Source organism: Stegastes partitus, unplaced genomic scaffold, assembly GCF_000690725.1.
Source record: "Stegastes partitus isolate 25-593 unplaced genomic scaffold, Stegastes_partitus-1.0.2 Scaffold1507, whole genome shotgun sequence".
In the NCBI taxonomy this organism is placed as follows: Eukaryota; Metazoa; Chordata; class Actinopteri; family Pomacentridae; genus Stegastes; species Stegastes partitus.
In genome coordinates this window covers 73,984-96,804 of record NW_007579238.1, presented here as the reverse complement: position 1 = coordinate 96,804, position 22,821 = coordinate 73,984, and the positions used below count along the sequence as shown (strand labels likewise).

At 42.6% G+C, this 22,821-nt stretch overlaps 2 protein-coding genes across 3 annotated transcripts in view; one reads left to right on the top strand and one right to left on the bottom strand.

The window, feature by feature from the left end:
- The window catches only part of abl1 (c-abl oncogene 1, non-receptor tyrosine kinase), a 34,908-nt gene extending 15,861 nt beyond the window's left edge, over window positions 1–19,047 (top strand). Inside the window, exons 1-11 of one of the 2 annotated variants that reach the window (XM_008300181.1) lie at window positions 2,592–3,190; window positions 8,933–9,097; window positions 10,115–10,410; window positions 12,561–12,833; window positions 13,093–13,177; window positions 13,355–13,532; window positions 14,092–14,276; window positions 14,456–14,608; window positions 14,698–14,787; window positions 14,927–15,055; window positions 15,609–19,047. In XM_008300181.1, coding sequence (XP_008298403.1) covers window positions 3,106–3,190; window positions 8,933–9,097; window positions 10,115–10,410; window positions 12,561–12,833; window positions 13,093–13,177; window positions 13,355–13,532; window positions 14,092–14,276; window positions 14,456–14,608; window positions 14,698–14,787; window positions 14,927–15,055; window positions 15,609–17,287 — 3,318 coding nt within the window. In that variant the 5' untranslated portion in view covers window positions 2,592–3,105 and the 3' untranslated portion in view covers window positions 17,288–19,047. Of the gene's footprint in view, window positions 1–2,591; window positions 3,191–8,932; window positions 9,098–10,114; window positions 10,411–12,560; window positions 12,834–13,092; window positions 13,178–13,354; window positions 13,533–14,091; window positions 14,277–14,455; window positions 14,609–14,697; window positions 14,788–14,926; window positions 15,056–15,608 lie in introns of those variants that run through there. The other variant, XM_008300180.1, reaches the window with a different exon arrangement.
- A 265-nt stretch (window positions 19,048–19,312) lies between these two features.
- Window positions 19,313–22,821, bottom strand: part of rab14l (RAB14, member RAS oncogene family, like) — a 13,882-nt gene continuing 10,373 nt past the window's right edge. The window contains exons 6-8 of the mRNA XM_008300178.1: window positions 22,349–22,436; window positions 21,881–21,911; window positions 19,313–21,775 (exon numbers count right to left, since the gene is read on the bottom strand). Of these exons, the coding sequence (XP_008298400.1) occupies window positions 21,598–21,775; window positions 21,881–21,911; window positions 22,349–22,436 (297 nt within the window). The 3' untranslated portion in view covers window positions 19,313–21,597. The remainder of the gene's footprint in view (window positions 21,776–21,880; window positions 21,912–22,348; window positions 22,437–22,821) is intronic.

Sequence of the window (22,821 nt, the reverse complement as noted above, 5' to 3'; positions counted from 1 at the left end):
ACGTGTTAATATTATGATTTGATTATGCGACATTATTATTTTTTGCTCTTTTTAAAATTATTTTCTTTTGTTTTTATATATTTTTTCCCTTTCATTTGTTCAAAATAAATTCAATTCATTCATTCATTCAAAAGAAAATTACCATGTTAATGTAAAGAGATTAATCTGTGGAATTAATACATTAATTTTTAATTAATGCATGAACAATAAAGTTATTACTCATGATCTATTAAAAATTCAAATTGGGGGGGTCACAAACACAAACTTATGTTATTTTTGGGGTTGTGACTCAAAAAGTTTGAGAACCACTGACCTAGACAATAATGGCTTACAAATACTATCACAGTACTTTAGAAAACTCTATACAGTTTAAAATCTAGTCCCGTGAAAGCTCAACCTTCAGTGCTACCTAGATTTAAAGAATTATGTTCTATTCAAATGGGGTGTGTTGCCTGTGTTGCCAAGAGTCCATTAGAATGCCTCCATCCTGTGGTATTCATGACCTCACTATTGGAAATTTTCTGAAAACTGGAAAGTCACGAGTTGTGACATGTTTTGTTTGTTTTTGTGTCCAGAAATGGTGGAGACTGTGCAAGGTCATTTTCAGTGGCTTCTGACAGAGTTTTTCTATTTGCTTTATAATGTCTGAGGCAATTGTAGATATTCCCAATGTGCTTGCTTTTCCTACATTACCTGTTAACCTGCTAAAAAGTTATTGTAGGTGGCCTCGAGATGCAGAATCCATGTTGCCATTGCCTAGCAACAGTGTTGTTATGACTATACTTTTCTTCCCTGTCTTCCTCTATTGTAACCTGTCAGTATTATACATTTGCCAGATTGTAAGGTGCATTAAGCTAAGGCTGCTGCATTCAAATATAACAGTTCTTCAATAAAACTATACTTTCATGGTGGTCATGAGATTCCATTTTCATAGACAACAGATTTATTTAGCTGTATAGTCATTTTGGTGTCTAAAGGTTCTAATTCTGCTGACTGTGCAAGGTTTTACTGTGTTTCTAGTATTTTGTCTACCTTCACTGATATAAATGGAATGAACAAATAATTAGGTTTTAGCCTTTGGTTGACAGCTCGTCACTGCTTTCACTTTGGAGTGTGAAAGATAAAATAAAAGCTGTTTAAGCCATTTTAAGTTGTATACATATGTGTAATGGACATATTTCTAGTCAGTGCTTTTGCTCTCTGATTGGAAATTGCAAGGAGGAGGTCGGCCAGTAAACTGGTTCGACACTCATACTATGTGATATGGTGTCACTGAGTCAGCTTCCCAACAGTATGTAATCACCCACTTGACTGGACCTCTTATCTCTGAAGTCAAACACGTCCGCACAATCCAGGATGATTGTCATTTGTATGGAAAATATTTGCCAGACGTAGTCAGTAGATTGCAGCTGCTCTTGTGGTTTCAGCATAATGACGATCAATAATCCTTTTAGCTCGTAAAGCATGAGTGGACAAAGTAACGGAAACACAAGAATATCCGGCAATAAGATAGGAAGTAAACTTCAGGAATAATATGAGAGAAGAGACAATAAAAACCTGAGTTTCACAAGTGCTGTATCTGTTGTGTGGCTATTGTTTTAAATTGTAGCGGGTATTGCAGTTGTTTTTGATGCTGTCTTGACTCATTATCAACAATTTAGTCAACGAGCTGCACAATTGTCACTTGTGTTTTCCTGTAATGATAAATTGGAGGAGCATTTTAGCAGGATGTAAACAGATATCTAGCAGTAATAAGTATGGTGGTCAGCTGGAGCAACAGAGGACGGGAGCTTGACGCGCAAAAATAAAGAGTTCCCTAGAAGTTTGCGTCATTTAGTGGGATGGAATAATAACATTAACAATCGGAATAAGAACACAGAGGCCACAGCCCACAATACATTACTTTTTTTGACAGATGCCATTGACACTCCCAGATGCATTTATAACCGCAGCTGTTGTGACATTCCTATCCTAATTGTTTTTAATCATATTTTGGAATTTTTTTTTCTAGACTTACTTGCAGTTGATTTAGTGTAGATGTGTAAACTTCTCATCACACATGCTATATGTTCTCATTTTGATTATTTTAAATATGTTGCCCACTTCATTCCCATTTGACCTGTGATAAATGAGCTTTAATTGCGGGGTGTATGAAGTCCAGACTGACAAAAGTTTCTTCACTGCCTTTAAACACCTGGTCCTTTTTCCCGGACTGATTCCTCAACTTGTAAACATTTCGGACTGGAGAGAGAGGGAAAAAACCGTGGCTGAGAAGGAGAGATGGCTGAAAGACAGAGAGGGGGTGGGGGGTCAAGAGTCGGAGGAGGAGCATCTTGTAATCATCTTATGACTTCAGACCAGGAGAAGAGGATACATATTTTACAATTACACCGAATCTAACTGCTTCAAATTTTTAAAATCAGACCTCTGGAGCTTTTGTCTCACATGTTGGCATGGATTTTGGATGCTGTTGAGGTGTTGTTTGTATTCTTCTTGGAGAATGTGTGTGGTAGTGGTCTCTCCCTCCCACTGCTGGAGGTGGGAGGGCTCAGCTGATGTCATTGAGTGCAGCAAGCTGAGCCTGAAAGAGGCCCTTTGTTGGCAGCTGTAGCACGAGTAGTCCCTGTGCCTCAGATACACACTCACACAGGGGACCGGAGAGAGGAATGGCACTGCTCAGACTGCCCTTCTGCCCGCTCAACTGACACATCTACGAATCGAGCAAACTTTTGGACCAAATCTGCGCCGCTGGATTGTTCTTTTATCTTTTAAAAGTGGAGCTAACCAGAAGCCCGAAAGCCAAAGCGGAAAAAAAGAAAAAAACATGGAGACGCTCATAAGAAAAAGTTGTTAGACTTTGCCGGACAGCGGATTCTTTCAGTTTCGGAAAGAAGCAAGGACAAAAAGATTTACAGAAGCTGGAAGGAACCGGGGAAAAGCAAACCAACATACATTTTTGTTTGCTGCTGGTCCTCCTTTTGTCAGTCTTCTTTTGGGTTTGTCTTACCCCCCCCCTTTGTTGGACACATGTAGACGGTAAACGTTCGAAGGACGTCTTGATTTGAACAACCAACAAAATTTTCAGCGGGAAGGGAAGGAAAGCAAATGAAAATGTTGGAGATATGCCTGAAATTGGTGGGGTGTAAATCTAAGAAAGGCCTCTCGTCCTCCTCCAGCTGTTACTTGGAAGGTAAGGATATTTAGTAACGGCTGTTGTGTTTTTGTGTCTCTTTGACTGGGCCTCTATTTTACAGTTTGCTTTGGAGACGCAAAGGAATAATGTCAGAAATAGGGGGGGAAATGTAGGGGCTAACAAGCACAGGGAGACGGATAAAAGATGAAGTATCACCGTGTAAAGTCTCAACAATGATTTCTGAGCTGTGGAAACTGAAGAATGGGGAGGGGAAAGCGGAGAGCGAGCACAGGGGAGGGTGAGGGAGGCCAGACACACTGGCTAGCTGCAGAGGAAAAAAGTGGAAAAAGAGACGGAGAAGAGAATACAAGGAAATCTGACTCCTGGCCATGTCCCACTTAACTCTTGTTTATGAAGAGAGGGGATCTAATCTCAGCCTGCACTCTGCTTTTCCCTTCTCTGTGTTTCGCTGCTTGAATAGTTTTCACTGTACCCACAATACATTTAGAAGATAATGTAGATTATATATAAATATATTTGCATTACTTCTTTCAGACGTCATGCGCAGTTGATTTTGCGAGTGATGTATGAAACACGAGGGCAAATTTGAAGAAATCCAGGGCACATCGAGTCTTTACATAATCAACATAGTTAATTGATTAGTAATGGAAGACTCAGTTAAGGCTTCTTTCTGCCAAACATTGCGCAACCAAATGATCTAATAGAGTTAATAGTTCTCCCCTATTGAAGTGGATGACAGTGATAAAGAGTCTCTAATTTTTAGACCATATGGTACAAGGCACAGCAAATGTCATGCTGAGATGTTCCAACCGAAATTACACTAACTGGGAGGCCCTGTTTGCTCCTGGTAGAAAACTGTTTGATACATTGGAGGAACATAACAGCAAGAAAATTGAGTTTTTGACAGCTTGTAGTCTAAATGATGCCTTATTTAGTGTTTAGAAGCCAGATTTTTCCCAGTTTCATCTGTTCCCTGCTCACCTCCATTGTTCCCTGGTCTGCACACCCCCTCATAATATAGATCTATAGACCGATATCAGGTATATTCTCTGCCACCTACTCAAATAATGACAGTTGACGCAAGAAAAATATGTCAACTTGAGGTTTTCTCACAAATATGTGGATACCGACCAAGGCTGACTTCACCGAGATGGACCACACTTCAATATAGATTCACGATTGTGGACCATGACCACTCCTGGTTGCTAGTGTGCCAGGTCCTTATTGCCTTTAGTTAAAGGTGTAAATTGGCTCGTTTAAGATGACTGGAATCACCAGGACCACGTGGAAGCAGACGTGATGATTCATTTTCTTTAAGTAATCCAGTTTTTGAAGATAATTTCTGTCTGGCATCTGTGTGTGTGGCCCTCTGTGAATTCTCATTGCTCATAGCGGTGCAGTCATAACTGTGCATTTCTTTACAAGTTCCACACATATTTAATCATTTTGACTGTCATCTCAGTAATGCAGCCAAGACATGCTGTAATTTCTCCCACTCCGTGACCCTGGAGAGCTGCAGCCTGATAAAAGGCCTCTTTCGTTCCTTTTTATGTTCCTTTCTTATTTACCTCCCGAGCTTTCTTATGACTTTTCTTTTCCTCTCTGTGAGTGTGTGTTTTCTTGGCCCATGTGTCGGTGTGCTGTGACCCTCTCACAAAGAGCTGTGGTATTTGTGGCCCGTAAAGTGGACATGTGTGGCATGGACTGCTCAAACGCGCTGCCCACACACTTTATGACCAGGCCTGACTCTTAGCAGGATAGTATGTCTTGCTCACTTTAAGGTCTGAATCTTTCTTGCCAGCGCTCCTTTTCTGTCTCGCTGCGATATTTGTTGAGAATGTTGCGATGATTATTTGTCAATCAATAAACTAATCGCCAACTATTTTGATATCGGTTTATCATTTTGAGCAATTTTTTAAAGAAGAAAAGCCTTATCAACTTCCTAAAATTAAATATTTTCTTGTTTCTATGCTGTCCTAGGACAATAAACTGAATATATTTGCATTGTGGTCATAACAAGACATTTGAGGACATCATCTTGGGTTTTGATGGACATTTTTCACTTTTTTTTTTGGACATTTTATAAACAAGACAACTAATAAATGGATAGAGAACATAAACTGGTTAATCAAGTATGGAAATAATCGTTAGCTGCAGTTTTCATAACCAAGGAATAAACTGAAATGGAAATATTTGGCAGCTTTTTTTATGGCCTTTTATTCAAAACTCTGTGTGGGTATAATATTCCAAGTACCAACACGATGTAAACCAGTGCTAACTTTCCTCAAACTTTGTCAGATTTTACATCATCTGAGTTCTCTATGTTGTGAAAAATCTAATGTTTTTAAGTTTAAAGTGGAGCTTGGTAGGTAAGAATAGCTTGCCATGCTCTAAAAGTTTTCTACTGCAGACAAAAATTAAAAGGACCAAAGGAATAGTTTGGAATTTTTGAGTTTCTCATGTCTGTCGGTCAGGATTGTTGCCCCTAAATGCAACTCTTTTAAGGGCTGGATCCCCCCTAAATACGAGACTCCAACCAATACATTCTACATGATTTATTGTGGCATGTTTTTATCATGAAAAATAGCACTTTTGTGACCTAAAAGAAGCACCACATTTGGCTCTGATTGTCGCAGTAGGCTTTTGAGCCTGTAGCTTAAGAGAAGAGGTTGTGTGAAAGTCTTCAAAAGGCCTTCCAACACATTGATGCCTGCAACTTGTCAACAATGTCATGTGGCAGGGTGTTGGGCCTGTTAGCTTTCTTAGGGTAATACAAGTCTTAGAGCCTTATGTTACAATCTCTGTTTACTTTTTGTTTTGAGGAGTTTGAAAGTCACATCTTCTCCATGTCTGAATGGAAAGCTTGTCCATTCAGAGGACACAATCACCCTTAAGACTTGGTTTGTACTGAACATGTCTGTAGTTGCTTGCAGCTCTGTATTTAACAACATCTTAAATCATCTAGAGTGGGTGCATGTGACTCTTCAATTCAGTCCTGGCTTTGCCACAGCTATTTTCAATCAGCTCAGTGCTTTGAGTTTCACCAAATCCAGCTGTGCCTCTACGAGTGCAGAACACATTGTCCTTTACCCCAAGTCAAGGTAATGATCCTTATATAGAGCATACATTAAATTGTGGCACAGAGCACAGCTTGAGGAGGATTATTGCCAGTTTTAAACCATGGTCTTGTTCAGATAAGATAGACTTGAACACTCTTTCTACAGGCGTTATGTCTGCAAATGATAGATCAGATGATATCCCTCCTATTTATTGCAGAGGCACACTGTTGATCTCTGAACATCCACTTATGTAGTAAAAGCAGTGACCAGGTCTGCTACATCGTCCAACTGGGAGACTTGGTATTTCTTCAGTATTTTCCAGTGTAGGCTGAAAAGCTTATTTTACCTTTTCAGAAAAACAACACTGACACTTGCATATTGATGTAAATCCAATAGATTTTTAGGGGGTTGTATAAACCAGTAGGTAGGAGACCTAAAATTATCAAAGCTATTTTTGTCTTATTTTTATATAACAATATTATTTGACAACTTTTCCATCTTGCTTGTGTTTGTATGTTGCTGAGTGGGAAATTAAGCTAGCATGGCATAGCAAAGCATCATATAATGTTCTTAATTAAAAGTGTCTCGACATCTTTTGTTAGGTTTTATTAGAGTGTGAGATGTTTAAGCAAAAACCTGCCTCTGTATGTTACTGAGCTATTCTGAGCAAAAGCCTTTGCAATTATAAATCTTCCATAATTAATTAACTCTATTTATGGACTACATAGCTTTTGTAAAAGTTGAGACTCAATGTCAGACTTTAAGTGTGGAGTAGAACAGATTTTTAGTCGGCACTGTGAGTGGAATCAATTCCGTCTGCAGTTTCCACTGTTATCAGAGAGTTGCTCTGGTTTTTAATTATGCATATAATTTGTGTGGCCTTAACACGTACAAAGATCACAGCCAGTCAGTGCTTATGTGGTGCCATGGGATAGTAAAACTTACTCTATAATTGCCAAAAGGTGTTATAATTAAATGCATAATGAGCTTTATTTAATTGTTTTTTGCCTTGAGGGTATACCACCAACTTGCAGTAGTATTGTCCTGTTGTATAAATCTCTCTCGCTTTGTCCTCGGAAGCTAAAGTTTGCCCATACACTATTATTACTGATGAATGAGCTGCTAATGTTGGAATAGGCTGCTTCTTTCTGTTGAAAGATCTGCTTGGGTTTAAAAATATGTGTATTTAGAATTTATGTCAACGTATGTGAAATAGTATATATCCATTTCTACTGAAAATTAGTTGATTAATTGAAAAATGTTCATGTGTGTTTAGCTGTCTTTAGTTTTGTCTGCAGTTTGTTCAGTTGCGTCAGGGCCAAAATTGTTATGCATAATTGCCAAATTACTAAATGAACACAGTCACAAGTTGTCTGATGTTACCAAATCCCCAGACTCTGTAGGTCATCACATAGTTTTCTGTTGAAGCAAATCAAACACTTGGCCACATTTCTAAAAAATTGCTAATACACACAAACGCTACAGTTGCAACGACGAGGATTTTCCAAGATTTCTGCACAAAACAAACTATGGTTAACCAAAAAAAGCTGTGACTGGTGTAGATAGGCGCTATCAGGAATGCAAGCAATGCGGAGATGTGTGCTGTGGAAGCGCTGAAGGTGCAAACCAAAACATGATGATACAGGACGGACGTCAGCTGTTGGGTTATTTTATTGCCTGCGAAGCCCAGGTGAGCTACAATACATGAGCTGACAATCTTGTCAACCAGTTGCCTGCTGATCTTGGCCAGGACAGTCTCCAAGACAGTAGGAGGGACATCACAAAGGTTTCATTTGTTTGTACTGTGTTGCTATTTTGAACACATATTTTCTTACTAATTAATCTGAAACATCCTCTCCTCACATCTTGCTACTGATTGTGAACTTCTCACTGGAAGCTTTAAAAAAACCTAATGCCACACCAGCCTGTTGTGTCAGATGAAAAGATGTGTGAGCTGGGGGGATGAAATGTAAGATGCCTCCAAAACATGTGCGACAACAGCTGAGGAAACCACACAATCAGGCTCATGTTGAGGCCAAACTGCTGTTAAATTTTTAACTTCACATCGCTCCGTGTTCCTCTGTCATCCTCTTAAGAACAATTTACTTTTTTCTTCTCTCCTTTTTTCTTCCTTTTGTCACATTTTGTAATTTTTCCAACAGTTTTACTGCTCGACAATTGCTATAATTCAAGCGCTGCCTATAATTAACATAGCTATAAATTAAAGCACTTTGAACACTTTGCCTGAGATTAAGCGCATCCATTTTTCAGTTACAATGAAGATTCCTGCTGAAACAGATTCCCATGGTCTCATGTGGAGTAGTTGTCTAGGTATTCAAGAAAATGAAAACTAAGTAGGGATAATCCAGGAAATGAAAAGTTGTAGAGACATGAAGGACAGTGCAGGTCACATGATCAGGTTTATTGCTCTAATCCCACGGTGGGATCACAGCTGATGATCTGCTTGTAGGGGCAAGGCACAGTTGAAGGGGATGGAGAAGAATTTAAATGACACGTGGAAAGGCAAGAGTTGACACTGTTGCTGAATCATCTTGCTCGTGTGAAACCATTTGGGGGAAACTTCACAGGGTTGTTGCTTACTAAACACACGCCTACAGGTCTTCCAGTCTTTCTTCAGCACTGCATTGTTAATGTTTTTGCTCCTGTTTGAGTTAAATACATGCATTCTGACGGGGTTATTTTCTTTTTGTTTTTCCAGAAGCTCTCCAGAGACCGGACTTCGAGGGTCAGGGTCTGACAGAAGCAGCCCGCTGGAACTCCAAAGAGAACCTGTTGGCTGGACCCAGCGAGAATGACCCCAACCTGTTTGTCGCGCTCTATGATTTCGTGGCCAGCGGTGACAACACACTAAGCATTACCAAAGGTGAGGGGGGAAAAGATGAAGGGGGTTTTTAGGCAGTTTTGGTTTGTGTAAATAGTGGACATTAGGAAAAGAGGTATTGCATGCAACAAAAGTCTGGAGCAGGCCCTGAGCCAGGACCATAATAAGTGCCTTAAACCCCTGGTCAGCAGGACACAGGATTTTTTTTTTTCTACAAGAAATAATGCCGACCATCCTCCAATTTGTAGTTCTGAATGATTCAGACTAGTTTCAGCATTGCTGTATGTAATCTAAATGATTGTTCTCCAGTTGGAAGTGACCTGCACAATGAACCACACTTCAGAAGATGGCTGAGGTCTCCCTAAAGTTATCACTGTTACCGGGAATCTGCTTATTTGCTTCCCGTCTCCTTCCCTCTCTGTCTTCATTCCCATCTGACTCTCACTTCCTGACAATGGTCCCACACGTGGGCCTTTTTTTCCACTGAACCAACTGTAAAACAATACTGCAGATGGATCACACAGACAAACAGAGGAAGGAAGGAGGGAACATATGCACCGGAATAAACAAGAAAATGTGCAGTACAACATAGCTTTCCAGTGTATTCTAATATGGTTTGTTGCAAAGGTTTATTTTCGCTTTAGATTCATATTGGCAAATAACATTGATTATGTAGGTATTTTACTTGTACTTGCATAGTTGCCACGGTTATGATTTAATTATGTTGTTTAAGGTTCATACATACATAGCTTAAGACTGATCTGACTAATTTGAGCCTTTTATTCTCATTGGAGGAGGGATACATTTCCTGAGTTTAGGTTACCAAATGTCTGATTGTTTGATTTGAGGAAACATGACATTAGATTCAGGGAATTCCTGTTAGCTCTTGTACAGTGTCCATGTTGTGGTAGCCTGTTCTTAATGGAAACAATATGGACGTGTCAGAAGAGACCCAGATGCGGACACAGGAATGAGCTGTAGTCTTTAGTGTCTGTGTTCAGCCAGGTTCTTCAGCCACAATTGGCTAATTTTTGTGTTTTGATCTTCCGTTTTGGCTAGGTGAGAAGCTGCGTGTGCTGGGTTACAACCACAATGGTGAGTGGTGCGAGGCACAGACCAAGAATGGCCAGGGTTGGGTTCCCTCCAACTACATCACCCCAGTCAACAGCCTGGAGAAACACAGCTGGTACCATGGGCCCGTGTCGCGCAACGCTGCAGAATACCTGCTCAGCTCTGGCATCAACGGAAGCTTTCTGGTCCGTGAGAGTGAGAGCAGCCCCGGCCAGAGGTCCATTTCTCTGCGTTATGAGGGGAGAGTCTACCATTACAGGATTAACACTGCGACTGACGGCAAGGTAGGTGTCAACGGATACAAAGATGCATGTATATGCATGGGTGTCTTATACCCAAGTAATGGTGAAGGTGGAATTCCTGTAGACTAAAAGTAATCCATTGCACATTGACAAATACCCTTAAAATGTGTCCTGCTTTGACCAGAGTGTGTATAGTGTTCATCAATTTAAATAAAACATTTTTAAAGGCACTTTAAACACCACATAGCATATGTTTTCCTTTCGCTGTCATACTGGTGAAAGAATGATGAAAAACCAGTGGGGCCTTTTATTTATGTTGACTGAGTTGCAGCAGGGCTACAGGTCTAATTGCACTGACCGAAGCTCCACAAAAAAGGATTAAACGGCCTTGTGTTTGCACAATCCACTGCTGCGCCCATCTTACTTTTTGTTTCAAGATGTGTAATGACTCTCAGTAGACCACAACCACAAAACAAAAGTCAGAACAAATGTTGCCGTCTAAAGCAAGAACCGTCATTCAAGACCTCTGTAAATGGAATTCAAGACTTTTTAATATCTCCTCGAGGGAACTGAATTTCTGTATCTGCTATAACTGGAATGCACCGATTGACGTACAGTGAAAATGGTTGTCAGATACAGTAACCACGGGGCTTGTTTTCAGACGATGCAGCACTCGGGGAATGATTAGACATAAATGTGTCACACAAAAAAATAACTATAAAAACAGATCTGTGTTGTTGCATGTCTCTCAAAGCTAGTCATTCAGACCTCAGACACAAAACCAAAACTGGAAATGATCGATTTATTATTTTATTGTCCCTAAAAATGCTTGTTATGAAGTTCAGGTTGGGTAACGAGCGCAGGGCATCTGAAACAAGTTATACTGAGACTTCATAAATAATATGCAGTGCACCACATTCTGACCGTCGTGACAGATACTTGTAGGTCACATGTCGCTGGTCTGGATGTATGACCGAATTTCTTGGTGTGGGATTCCCCTAAAATGCTAAATCAGGCAAAAAGCCACTGCCATTTTGGCTGTGTCACCCCTCCTGTCTGTGATGCAGCGAGGTGAGCTAGCTTCAGGAACGCTAGCTATGACAAGAATTCCTCTAACCACCACTGTGCTTCTCATAATGGCCAGCAGACGTGAGGCCCAGGCCAGACACTGACGCCCATGCTAAGACATGCATTAGCACAGACAGATGCAGCCAAGTATGTGCGCACACACAAAAAAACAAATGGACAAACACACACATACAGACAGCCAGACACATGCACACGAGTGCACACACACACTTGGTTCCCCATCGCATATTGTTTTCCATCCTCCCACTGAGCTACAAGTCAAGAGTCTGGTATGATAGACTACTCCAATAATTTGAGATTACCTCAGCATTCCCTCAAGCTGCAGCTTTTGTTTCACTCTGACTCTGTGATTAACATTGCTCTGGAAAAAAAAAAAAAGTTTTTGTGTTAGTAAAACTTTTTTCCCCCCTGAATTTAGTAAATGGTCATGGTTTAAGCCAGGAGAGCAGCCAACTGACCATTAAATCCTCTTTAGATTTCAATGGTATTTTCCCTACAGTCAAGGTTCTTTTTTGCTTTTTTCTCCACACGCCTTCAGCTTGCGCAAAGAGCCTGTTCACAAGCAGAGAAATGCAAAAGGCAGATTGTGGAGCAAATCATTTTTAGGGTTATGTAAGACTTGGACAATGGAAAAGACTGTGTCCACTGAGCCCTGACCAATATCCTTCCGTCCACCAGCTTCCTGACAAATGCCTTGCAAGCTTGGAAAGGGCTAAGATCATTCTTTTCTGAAGAACATAGTTTGGTGTAGTTTTGTGAGGACTTATTTACCGTCACTTTTGTAGTTATGACTGAACTAACAAAGTCCACTTTAACTTTCCAGATACCGGTACTGTTTTATTGCATTTTAACACAAGTAGTTAGAAAGTCAGGGCGACATTTGATAACAGTTAGGCATCTTTAGTCAACCTGAGTACAAAATCAAAAGTCCCTATGAAAAGACTGTAAACTTGTCTGTTTTTGTTTTTAAAATGTGTACATAGTAGTTTAGATTACACAATTAATCTAGATTAGACGCATCAAATTTGTATGTACCTCAGGAACTAGCTGACCTCTCACTTACATCGTCTTGAATGCATAATGTTTTGCATTTTTTCCACCAGCTGTACGTCTCATCTGAAAGCCGTTTCAACACACTGGCCGAGCTGGTGCACCACCATTCCACTGTGGCTGACGGCCTCATCACCACACTGCACTACCCGGCGCCGAAGCGCAACAAGCCCACCATCTATGGAGTTTCTCCCAACTACGATAAGTGGGAGATGGAGCGCACTGACATTACCATGAAGCACAAACTGGGAGGAGGCCAGTATGGGGAGGTGTATGAAGGCGTTTGGAAGAAGTACAACCTCACTGTGGCCGTCAAGACACTAAAGGTATGAAGACCCAAAAAAGAACAAACAGTACTGGTCAAGTTATTTCTGCAATGCCCACTGCTTCTCCGTTTATACACATGATTCTCTGAGTAAAGGGCGAATCTCAGCATCCATCCAGCCCAGTGGAAACATTTTGGTGCCTACTGACATCACATAATAAGCTATAAATCTTTAAATTGGCTGAATAATGCTGCCATCTGGTGTTGTGTAGATGAAACTGCATCCCATCTAATGGCTCTCTTTGCAAATATCCGTGCAGGAGGATACAATGGAGGTGGAGGAGTTTCTTAAGGAGGCTGCTGTCATGAAAGAAATCAAACATCCCAACCTAGTGCAACTGTTGGGTAAGTCAATTTGAAATAAATGAATAAATAAATCTAATTTATAGGATTTATTTCAGCTGAGATGAAGAATGCACTTGTATTCCAAAAACAGCAACATTTTTCACTATGTCACATAGTCTGATGAAATTCACTTACTGGCACAAAGCATTTGATGTATTTATTTTGTGTACTTGGCAGGTGTGTGCACACGGGAGCCACCATTCTACATTATCACAGAGTTCATGACCCACGGTAACCTACTAGACTACCTGAGGGAGTGCAACAGAGAGGAGGTCAACGCTGTCGTGCTGCTACACATGGCCACACAGATCTCTTCTGCCATGGAGTATCTGGAGAAAAAAAACTTTATACACAGGTGAGGGGAAAGTTGAAGAGAATAGGATAAGTTCATGGAAATGCTCACCTAGAACTGATTTTAGTCTTGTGTATCACAGCTTTGATACCAATCATCAGTTTCGGGATCTTACAGCTGCAAGAATACCTTCTTTGACATTAAATCTCGTTATCTCTTTTCTCCCCATTCCTTAGCAGTCCTTGTCTCACTCTCCCCTCTCGGTATCAGAGACAAGTTGATGTTGTAACACAGCTAGTTTGTTCTGGCATGTTTAACAAGGCCCTTTAGAAGCGATGAGATGATTTATGTCTTTCATTTTGTCAAACTGAGTTTTAATTTTTAAGCCTGACAAGACTCAGCTTGTGACTCTGCACAGCACAGAACATCTGTAGAAATCCAGCACCACAGTGGATGCTGCAACAAGTCTATTGATGTTTTTTTAATACATATATACTCACCTTCTCTTTTTCATACTAGTATCAGTGTGTTCAGATTAGCTACATTTTTGGACTATTTTCATTTCTGTTTCTGATCTGTTCCTGTTAATCGCTCATTCTCCTCCCTGTTTTGCCTCCTGCAGAGACTTGGCTGCCCGTAACTGTCTGGTTGGTGAGAACCACCTGGTCAAGGTTGCAGACTTTGGCCTGAGCAGGCTAATGACTGGAGACACATACACAGCTCACGCTGGGGCCAAGTTCCCCATCAAGTGGACTGCTCCAGAGAGTCTGGCCTACAACAAGTTCTCTATTAAGTCTGATGTTTGGGGTAAGTTTGACCTCATTCAGACAAAGCTGTCAATTTCTCTCATTGTTCCTGTGTGAAATGCTCATTTTTTCCAGATTGATTAAACTTAGGCTGTAATCGTTTACTTGTAGTTCTTGATGTGTTATTTGCGTTGATTTTTGTTTAACACACAACTAATTGTCTTGCTGTTACATCTCCAGCATTCGGTGTGCTGCTGTGGGAGATCGCCACCTACGGCATGTCTCCTTACCCCGGCATCGACCTGTCCCAGGTTTACGAGCTGCTGGAGAAAGACTACCGCATGGACCGACCAGAGGGCTGTCCTGAGAAGGTGTATGAGCTCATGACAGCTTGTGAGTACCAAAACACATCCATTTAGATCATGATTAAGTGCACTCTCATTTTGAAAGGACTTTCTGAACAGTTTTTTTTTTCTTGTCAGGTTGGAGGTGGAACCCTTCAGAACGCCCGTCATTTGCAGAAACACACCAAGCCTTCGAGACCATGTTCCAGGAATCCAGCATCTCTGATGGTCAGTGCTGCTTTCTTTTCAGCTTGAGAGACTTTTTTTTTTGCTTGATATTTTCTGATACCTTATCTTGCCTTGTATCTTGTCTGACGGTGGAAATCTCATGTTAACTGCTAAATCCCTCCTGGATTCATAATTTTAGAGGTGGAAAAGGAGTTGGGGAAGAAGGGAAAGAAGGCAACATTAGGCCCCATCCAGCAGGCTCCAGAGTTGCCCACCAAGACCAGAACTCTCCGCAAAAACATGGACAACCGGGATGGAGATAGTCCAGGTGAGATACACTTACACATTGGGCCTTGTAGCCTTGTTGTAAAAGACGATCACAGCTATTCTACGTAAGGGAATAAATGAAATGAACAGCAGGTCCAGGGGCAATATGTGGTACTCAAATTCACATACAAGTACTTGAAAATCTGTACTGCACATATAGAGCTTGGATAAACTTCATATGGATGCTGTGTTCCTCTATTTTCTTTTGAAATAAAGCTTATCTGTTGCATGTTTTTCCTCAATACAAGATACAATTTCCAAGTCAAAGTTCAGTTATGGCTCCTTGATTACCAAGAAATGGCCACGATATTAGACCCAGAAAACCTCATTGGTTGAACCTGTAGCACTGCCTGAATTGTTTGTTCTATAATCAGGTTTCTTTGACTCAGAAAACACGTGTTAACTTAGTCTCTTTTTAAATTTAAACTTTTCTCAGACAGTTCATTCCGTTGTGTTGTTTTTCCCATCTGTGAAAGATTTGTAATTGTGCTTCAATAGTCATTTATTTGTCTTTATCGCTGATGGTTTTCTGGTTCTTTCATGCTCTTCCTCAGACCCAGTGGAGCCAGAGGCAGCCGTGTCGTCCCCCATGCTCCCCAGAAAAGAGCGCGCCCTCCTGGACAGCAACCTGAATGAGGACGAACGCTTACTACCCAAAGACAAGGACAAGACACGTGGCAGTGGTTTTCTCAGCCTCATCAAGAAAAAGAAGAAGAACGCACCGGCTCCGCCCAAACGCAGCTCCTCTTTCAGAGAGATGGACATCCACCCTGACAGGAGGGGTGTGACTCCAGATCCTCGAGACAGTGACAGCTTCAACAACGGTGCATCTTTGGCCATTAATGACAACACACACGGCCTTGACTCAAAGTTCTTGTCTACTAACAACAATGGGGCAGGAGGTATCACAAATGGAGCTCCTAACTACCCAGGACCTTTATTCCCCCGAAAGAAGGGAGCTCCCGCAGTGCCCGGCCCCGGAGGCAAGGCGGCCACAACACCACCCAGTGAGGAGGAGTCCATTTCCAACTCAAAGCGTTTTCTCTGGTCCTCTAGCCTGCCCATTGGCTCAGATGGCACTGAATGGAAATCTGTCACACTGCCACGAGATCTGGGCCAGCGCCACTTTGACTCAGGCACCTTCGGGGGCAAGCCTGCTCTGCCACGAAAGAGGACCAGTGAGCAGAAAGGGGAGAATGCCCCTCGAATGGGCACCCTGACCCCCCCACCACGTCTGAATACATCCTCCGATGTTTCATCTGCCTTCTTAGGCAAAGATACTGATCCCAGTCCTGGTTCCAGCCCCCAGGCGTTGACACCCAAGGTGGTCAAGAGGCCTGGTGTTCCAGGGCTGGAGAACTCCAGGACCAGCGCTCTCCATGCTGAGCTTCTTAAGCCCAATGTGTTCCCTGCTTTGGGGGCAGCTGCAGACGAGTGCAGGGCACGCAGAAACAAGCACACTGTAGATTCCTCATCTGTCAGGGAAAGAGGAAAGTTACAGAAACCCAAGCCAGCCCCACCTCCACCACCCACCAATGCCAAAACGGGCAAGATCTCCCGCAGCCCCACTCAAGAACTCCCCTCCCCCTCATCTACCACCTCAGACATCAAAGCTAAGTGCCTTCCTTCCATCTCAGATCCCCACCACTCTGCCAGTGACCAAGCCCGCTCACCCCACGGTGAGGGCTCTAAGAAGCTGCCCCTGGGCTCCATCTCTAAACCTCAACCATTAAAGACCTCCACATCCTCATCTTCAGTGACCACCTCTCCTTCCAGCCAGAGCCTAGGAGGCTTGTCTTCCTCACACACCTCGCCAAGCGATCAGAGCTCACCCCCTGCGTTCACCCCTCTGGCGAAAACCCGATGCTCCCTCCGCAAGACTGCAACTCGCCAGGCCTCCGAACGCACCCCTAACTCAGCCGTGACACGTGAGATGGTGCTGGATGGTACCGAGCTGCTCCGCGCAGCCATTTTCCGCAACTCGGAGCAAACAGGTAGCCACAGCGCTGTGCTGGAGGCCGGCAAGAACCTGTCAAAGTACTGCATTAGCTACGTTGACTCCATCCAGCAGATGAGGAACAAGTTCGCCTTTCGCGAGGCCATCAACAAGCTCGAGAACAGCTTGCGTGAGCTTCAGATCTGCCCCACTGCCACAGGGGGCTCTAACTCACAGCAGGACTTCAGCAAGCTGCTGTCCTCTGTCAAAGAGATCAGTGACATTGTTCAGAGGTAGCGCCATAGAATCTTAAACTACCGAGACATAAAACTGATGACCTGTATGTTATACTACCCTTTTTTTTCTGAGCATGTGCGTGAACTGTGGCCGAAGCCGAGCTCATGCCGGAGAGCTGAGGGTAAGGCCGCATTGAGAGCAGCACAAGCAGTGTAGGTTCACACTACAGCACGCTCTGAAACACCTAAAGCCTGTGGTTACTACGGATGGACTTAAAGGAAACTTTATGCAGATGCCATCAGAAAGAGTTTGCGACATTAAAAGCCTTAACTATGAATGAACACTGTCATTGGGCCTTAATATGAGGCGAGGGGCCAATTCGTCAACATGACTTTTCACCAATCATTTTTGAAATGATCATGTCTTATGTATTTTTGCTTGTTTTTCCCCCGTTATCACTGACACTAGTATAAAAAAAAACGGTCTGACATTTGTTTCCATCACTCGTAGTGCGTTTGATTTTTTTTCATTGATGTGGACGACAATGAACAAAAACAAAATACTTAACCTCATCTTGTTCTAGGATGCCTTTTAACTCATAAGCAACTGATCTATGTTTTCATTTTTGCCTGTAAGATTGAGGGAGCTTCTCAAATCACAGTTTTTTTAGTAGCCCAACTCATTTGCCTGGCGCATCCCAACACTTTCCATTTCTTTGTATCATGTCATCAGTGGCTGGTTGTGTGCTGAGTGATGAAACGTGTTTGTTTTGTATGGATGCTTTCTGCAGTATTTTGCAACCATGTGCCATAAAGTAATAATGGGAGCAAGCAAAAGAGGCAGAACGAGCTGCTAAGCCTTCACCTTTTTTTTGCTTCTCTGCACACTTTGGTAAAAAAAAAAAAAAAGATAGTGCCTTAAACACTATTGGCAGAGCTGTTTTAGTCTTCACACTTTACATGTGCAGATGTGTGGCTTTGGCTGAATTGTGCCAAGTGGTTAAGAATAGCTGTTTATTGGATATAAATGCTTGCATAACCAAAAAAACCTTTGTCTCCAGTCTGTACTGGAGAGGGACCAGGGTGCACGATCTGCAACTCAGTGGATCTAACTGTTGTTTTATGTTGTCCTTAGACTGGACCTTTTTTTTTTTTTTTTATACGAGTTAAATTTCTCTACGTGCCAGTCACAAAAGCCATCAGTAGCAGCTTGGCCTTGCAGCAGCATGCTGTTTGATCCGCTAAGAGGGGTAACAGACTCAAACAGTGTTTGTCCGACAGGCCTCTCTTGCCAGAGAGAATGGAGGTTTTTTTTATTGTCACATGGTCTAGACGCTGTTTCAGAGGCCTTTCCACCCCAGCAAGAAAAAATATATCCTGGGGGAAACACTGGACTGAAATGATGAAATACATGTCAATAGAGTGTGACTATCTGTAGACTATAAGAAACCCTTAAATTCCACTGTAACATCAGACGTTCCTTTTTTTTCCATTTGCATCTCTTCTCAGTGTTTGTGCTGTAGCGATCTCATCACGTGTGCCCTGTCTGACTGCGATGCCTGAGGACAAAAGTCAACCGCTAGCTGCCTTGACTTCAACATGGTACTTTCAGCGTTGGCTCTTTTTTAAAAATAAAGAATTCCTCCCCACCCGTACCGACCATACCACTACTCTACTTCTGTGTGTAAACATCCTCACCATTTTTTTTTTGTAGACTTTGCTTTCATGTGTAAATGTGTTTCTTTTTGTTTCTCCCTCTAGCCTTTTTGTGCAATTTTTGTTGCAATAAAATACAAAGCAGTTGTTCTACTTGAAATACAATCGAGTCTGGTGCTTTTTCCAGCATGTACCGTTCTGTCACTATGTGAAAGCCATGACAGGATTTTGAACTAATCGCAGCAACATTTTCTCAACTTCTTTACAAACACAAAAAAAAGAAGACACACAGCAACAGGTTATGTATAATTTATTTTTTCTGTCTAGAGTATTTTGTCATTAAAATCAAAATGTCAACATTTTAAAATCATATACACGCAAGAACGCATTTAAATGTTAGCACAGCTCCTTAAAAATTTATACATATGTACGTTTTTTTTTTTTTGTACTTGTGGACAGACAAAAGCAGGAAGTGGTCACTCAGACTGCAAAAGAGGTGGGACACAGGAAAAAGGAAGACCCAGCCCACCCACTTCCCACAATAACAAACCAATCCCCACTCCCCAAAAAAGTTAAGACAGCGATGCAGGCCCCTCCCATAAAGAGGAGCGACGATGGGGTGGGAAAAAGAAAAACAGAATATCAACATAAAAGTGCCCCATCCTCCACTCCGTACAGAAATGAGAGGATTCGAGGTTTGCAGACATAAATACTAGTTTGCACATCATCTCAATCCACTTCCTCTCCCCTCAAACAATCGGCAGGTTCAGTAGTGTGCAGACGGGGTGGTTGGGTGGCGGGGGGGGTGTCTGTCCTTTACATACATTTATTAATAGAAACTATGTTACAGAATTTCCCAAGCATGAATTACAGGCAACCCACTAGCACACCGACTGTACAGATCTTGGCAGAGCCACCAAATAAATTTCTAAATCCAAAGTACAGTAGCGAGGTCATCACCAGTAGTTAAGAAGCAATATATACAGCTGTCCAATCAGGGAATCACTATGGTACAGAAAAGAAATCGTACTTGAAGGAAAGAGAAACTATTTGATTTTTGCCATTTTCTTGTTTTTTCGGGGGGGTGGGGGTGTGGGGTGGGGGGGCATGCTGCTTGGTGTTGTATTATGGGATGGCAGAGGAACAACTGCCCAAATGAACAAGAAATCAGCTCTTCAGTGCGTTTTAATCGAGATAAAGGAGTGTTTGTTTCTACACCCTAATAGTCAAGACGCGGGTGTAGGACCATGCTGCTGATACTGGGCCATGTGAGATATTCTGGCCACGTGAACCACCTCTTCTATTGTTGTTATTTACCAGTAAAATGCGAGAATTATTCTAAAAAAAAAAGAGTTGATTTATTGAATCAAGGTGAATCCAACAGCAGTGTGAAGAGCAAGTGCAGCAAAAACAATGATTAAAGAGTAATAACATTAATTATAATAAGGCAACAAACAATGACAAAGAAAATGCTGGTAAAGACAGAATCCGTTGATATGATGGATGGGAGGGTGAGTGGGTGAGTGGGTGGGTGAGGAGGAGGTGGGGGGGGGGAGCTGGTGCAAAGAAACTGATTTAAATGAATCTTTTCATCAAAAACGGAAAAGACGTGTTTTTCTTTGTTAAAGTGTCATTTTTAACTTAGTCGAAAGTCGCCCGTCCACCTTCCTAACACACAAACACACACTCACACACACACACAGATAAGCTGGAAAACACCCAGTATTCCTTCCTGTGATATTCCAGCAGAGAGACTGGGGGAATTACCCAAAAGGAATTTGTGGGTAATTCCTGCTTTTCTAAATTTTCCCTCCCTCCCCTTTTTTCTCTCCGTCTCTCCTGAGAACATCGGTATTGCCACATCTGGCAAAGGAATTTGCTTTGTGCCAAGCGGCGAAAAGAAGTGAATTAAAAAGCCACGAGCAGGTATTCGCTGAAAAACGCTCACTCAGCTTCACATTCCCGGACACGCGGTTCAGAGCCTCTACCTGTGCGGCTGCATGATGCGCTACTTCATTGCCTTCGCTGTCTGCTCCCACACGAATCAAACGGGAGCGAGATCTCGCGCCCGCGTCGTCTCCGTATAATGCTGGAATCGTAAACCATGCGGGAGAGGCGAAGGGGAGTTCGTGATTAGAATTTAGATCCGATTTACACAGCTGATCAGTGGTGGATGAAACTTAATTGCAGTGTTTACATTTCATATATAGCTATAAAAACCAAACATAAAAAAAAAACAGTCTCGGTTTATCATATCGTGTGAACATTACATCTATCTAAAGTGTCAGTGACCAGTTTAATGAGTGGTGGCATCTACGATACTATGATGGAGGGGAGCTAGACTGAATGGTGCGAGAGGATCGGAGGGGAGCGAGAGAGGAGAGTTATGGGACGACGACACACCGACAGAGTTTAAAGAGGAGGAGTGAGACGGCAACGAAGGGAGACAAGACAGGCAGAGAGGAAGAGGAGGAGGAAGAGGAGGAGGTGGGGGAGATGTAGTCCACACAGCCCAGCTCAGTCTGGCCCAAGTTGATATTTGCCCCCCGTTCCTTCGCTCCGCAGCCCTGCTCTCATGCAGCTCCTGGTGCAGTGAGGGATGAACGTACGGAGGTGGCGGAATGGATGGTAGGGGGTTGGTTGAGGAGGGGGCGGGCAGGACAGACAGAGGAAGGGAGAGAGGAAGGGAGGGCAAAAGGGGCTTTTGCTTGGTCATTAGCAGCCGCAGCCTTCCCTCTGGGGCTGTGGTTCGCTGGTTAGCCGGCCGCCCTGAGGGGCCGAGGGCTTATGCTGGACCCCCGACTCGGCGGCGTTCAGGTCCAGGCTGCCATCTTGGATATTCTGGTAGATCTTCTTAGCAGCTTCCAGGAAGGCGTCCTCGACGTTTTCGCCTCTGAAAACGGGCGTGAGAGAGGAGGCAAACGAGAGTTAAAGAATGCAGGCTGAGGAATAGTTTATGCGCTGCAGGCACTGAAACGCTGAAGTTGTGCAGACTTACGTTTTTGCGCTGGCCTCCAGGAACAACAAACCTGCACAACATAAAACAGACACGATGACGGAGTCGCTGAAACATTGTTCCAAGCTCACATACTTCAAATACCGAGTCCTCATTCGCCCCCGCTTTCAATTAATATCTCTTCACAGTTCTTTCCCCAAGTCTCCTACTTGAAGTCACTATCTAAACGATGTAAACAGTCCAGGATGGTAATCTAACTTCTGTCTCCTCAAATCAACCGTGAGGGTCTCTATTATAAACAGTGAACAGAACAGAGGGTCAAACTCATTTCTATTCTAAATATTTGGACATTTCCTTGGGATCCCTGTGAGTATTGTTTTGTTGAAAGTGAGAAACAGTCTTTGCAGATACAGAGTTTGTGTGTCTTTTTTTGTTTTTGTTCATATCTGAAGTGAGACAGTTTCCCATCAAGTATATTCCTGACTTGTCATCTTGCACCGTTTGGCTCACCGTTCTCCTCAGCAAACTGCTTTGCTTCCTCGTACGTGACGTCCCTCTGGGCCTCCAAGTCTGCTTTGTTTCCTATGAGAATAATCACCTGAAGACACAGACACATGAAGAGCCAGCGTGAGACAATTCCCGTGACAGCAGAGTGCCTCTGGGGCAAATGTGCTTTTCTGAGCCTCCAAGAGTTAATAAAGCTGAAGGGAACGTAGGAGGACTGGAGCACACTGCTGAGTCGTCTGTTAGGAGAGTTGATTGAGAGATACACTGAGGAACACACTAGACAGAGCCCCTAGCAACCGTGATGTAATTAGACCTGTAATGTACTGATGTAATGAGCTTCCTTCTTGGAAAAAAGCGACTCCAGTTGAACTGCTGCATGTTCACTGTGAACTATTCAAGTATGTTTTTTCCCTCCTGTTATATTTCAGAAGTTGTCCGAGTGGTGCTCAATGTATTAGCAACTTATGATGACCAAC